General features: G+C 37.6%; 1 protein-coding gene across 1 annotated transcript in view; it reads left to right on the top strand.

Annotated features, from left to right (window-relative positions):
• LOC128250450 (uncharacterized) overlaps window positions 1–1,905 on the top strand; it is a 45,978-nt gene extending 44,073 nt beyond the window's left edge. Inside the window, exon 4 of the mRNA XM_052975487.1 lies at window positions 669–1,905. Within this exon, the coding sequence (XP_052831447.1) occupies window positions 669–914 (246 nt within the window). The 3' untranslated portion in view covers window positions 915–1,905. The remainder of the gene's footprint in view (window positions 1–668) is intronic.
• The last annotated feature ends 1,265 nt before the right edge of the window (window positions 1,906–3,170 follow it).

The raw sequence follows: 3,170 nt of genomic DNA, 5'->3' as shown, positions 1-3,170 counted from the left end.
GTTTAATTAATTTATATTTACGATGAATATTTACGATGAAGTAGATGTTCGTCACCGTTGGTGACTTTAAACAGCCCAAAGATGTTGGTTCGAGTTGGGACCTGGCTACGTGATTGAATAAATCTTAACATAATGTTGGCCGCATCCTTACCAGTCAAAACCGTTTGCTTCCCAACCATATGGTTCAAGGTTTAGTCCCACTTCGTGGAACGTTGAACAAGTGTCTTTTACTAGAGCCTCGGGCCAACCAAAACCTTGAGAGTGGAATTGGTAGACGTAAACTGAAAGTAGTCCGTCGTATATATATGTGTGTGTGTGTGTGTGTTCGTGTTCATGTGCATATGTCTTTGCAGCGGTGTTTGTCCCCTCCACCATCGACTGACAATCGATGTTGGTGTGTTTGCATCCCCGTAACTCAGCGGTTCAGCAAGGAGAGACTGATAGAATAAGTTCTAGGCTTACAAAAAATAAGTCCTAGGGTAGACTCCTTCGACTAAGGCAGTGTTCCAGCATGGCCGCAGTCAAATGCCTGAAACAAGTAAAAGAATTTAAAAAAAACTAAGTATGCCTGCCCGTGAGTCCATATAGAACATCGATCTGCTTATTTTAATGATTTTATTTGCATTTTACTTTCACTTTTATCTCTACATTTTGGGATCTAATTTCAGATAGAAATTCTTCAGCGAGAAGATTCTTTCTTCATCAAATTCCAGTGCCTTAACAATTCTAAAGAATGTCCCTGCCTATCGAAGGTACCAAATCTACAGAAAATGTGCTGCAAGACATCTCTATGTAACAACCACACACTTATGTGTCTTGCATCATCATCATCGTCATCTGCGACATTTGTCTGGAAGAATCCGAACCTTATTCGATCTCTGCTCCTTCTGTTCTCCTTCTACCAACAGCATTGACTGAATATCGGTTACCAGTTTCGGCTAGTATGCCTCTGTGTGTGTGTAGGATGGGGGCGGTTGTAATTGTATGTGATGTGCGTTTGTGAGTGTGTGTATGCGTGTGTGTGTGCCTATGTTTGTGTGTGAGGCTTTGACGTACTTGTGCCCTATTCGCCTCTCATCTTTTCGGGGTCGATTAAATAAGTACCAGTTCCGCACTGGGGCCGTTGTAATCGACTTAATCTCTTCCCCCAGAATTTCAGGCCTTGTGCCTACAGTAGAAAGAATTATTATTATTATTATTATTATTATTATTATTATTATTATTATTATTATTATTATCATTATTATCATCATCATCATCACAGACGTCGCACAGTATACAATACTTTCACACATTTTTGTGCATACACTCATACACATAGTTATATAAACAATCACACATACTTATATTCGCACACACAACACATACACACAACACACACACACACACACACACACACACACATATATATATATATATATATATATATGCATACTTACACACACACACACAGACACACACATATACAAAGAAGTAGAAACACAATCCCAGTACAACACCAGAGCAAACGTATACATCACAATATGGCCGAAAGAAAGTATTACATATGTCAGACGTTACAGTTTATCAGAATAGATATTGGCAGGATGTCAGAGGAACTGAAGACAAATTAGGACAATTCCATCGTCCTGGGATTCCGATTCGCAAACACTGAAGAAGTCCCTTGGCATATTTTGAAGTTTCCCGACTTGTTTTTCACTATTTTCTTTAGTTCCCATCAATACTGGTTGCTATTTCAAATCTAGATATTTGCTGTTACTTGGCCGACTGAACTCAAGGAGTGGCAACATTAAGACATTGGAATATACACCTGTGCGTGCGTGCGTGTGTGTATGTGTATATGTATATATATATATATATATATATATATATGATTAGAAGTAGTGTTAAACTCATGAAGGGATGGTTTATATATATGCATACATACATACATATATATATATATATATATATATATATATATATATATATATATATATATATATATATATACAAACATATTTACACATGTATGTACATACGTATGCATGTATGTATGTATATATGTAATGTGTATGTATGTGTGTGTGTGTGTGTGTTGTATTTTAGTCAATTTAACATAAGGTCAGCCAAAATTAATTGTCTGGAATATATACTTCTGCACCTGTGTGTATTCATGTATATGTGTGTGTGTGTGTGTGTGTGTGTGTGTGTGTGTGTGTGTGTGTGTGTGTGTGTGTTTGTGTGTGTGTGTGTGTGTGTGTGTGTGTGTGTGTGCGAGTGCGTGTGCGTGTACGTGTGCATGTGTGGGTGAGTTTAAGTTACAGAATGCCAAAATTTAACACCTGATGTACATACATACACGCGCAGACACACACATAAGCAAACTTATAGACATACGAACGTATATATGCACGTACATGCTACATATATAGTTGACTATGAATGAAGGAAAAAAATCGACGAATGAAGGAAGAGAGAAAAGAAAATGACGAACCAGTGATTGCAGAGATCGAATGGATGGAGAGAACTTTAAAGAAACAAGAAAATAGCAGCAAAGCCACGTGACAGCGGTGTCAGTCGTAGCGTGCAGACGATCATATAACTTGTTTCGTTCTTCTCTTCCGTGTTATTTTGACATGCGCATTGGGTTTTTCATTCTTCTTTTCCGTTTTATGAATTCAGGACCTGAAAGCGTAGCTTGTGTTATGCTTGTACGGAAAGATAGTCGCTCATCTGTTATTCCTTAAAAGGTGAAATGCACTTTATATATACACTTTATATACATTATGCACAATTTTATAGATTTAAGACACCGCACTAATAAAATAAATATTCACTCTTATTTTTCCATTTTCCCCATAAACAAAAATAATTTTAAAAAATCCCGTACATATGATACAACCTTTAGTTAAATTGCATATGTCTGCCACGTAAATAAGCGTGAATATTTCACGGGATTGCACTTATGCGCATGCGTTAAGTGATAGCTGATATAGAAAACTTCGTTCAATTTTTTAAAAATATATGTTTCACTATCCAATCACCAACGCCACCACCTCCACCACCACCACAACCACTACCAGCATCATTTCTCTCCCTCCTTCCCAAATGGCTAAGTTGACCTCGGTGGCATTTGAACTCAGAACGTAAAGACGGACGCATTACCGCTAAGCATTTCGCCCGGCGTG

The sequence above is a fragment of the Octopus bimaculoides genome, chromosome 21 (genome assembly GCF_001194135.2).
Source record: "Octopus bimaculoides isolate UCB-OBI-ISO-001 chromosome 21, ASM119413v2, whole genome shotgun sequence".
In the NCBI taxonomy this organism is placed as follows: domain Eukaryota; kingdom Metazoa; phylum Mollusca; class Cephalopoda; order Octopoda; family Octopodidae; genus Octopus; species Octopus bimaculoides.
Note: the sequence above shows the minus strand (reverse complement) of the source record. Positions and strands in the feature narration are given on the sequence as shown.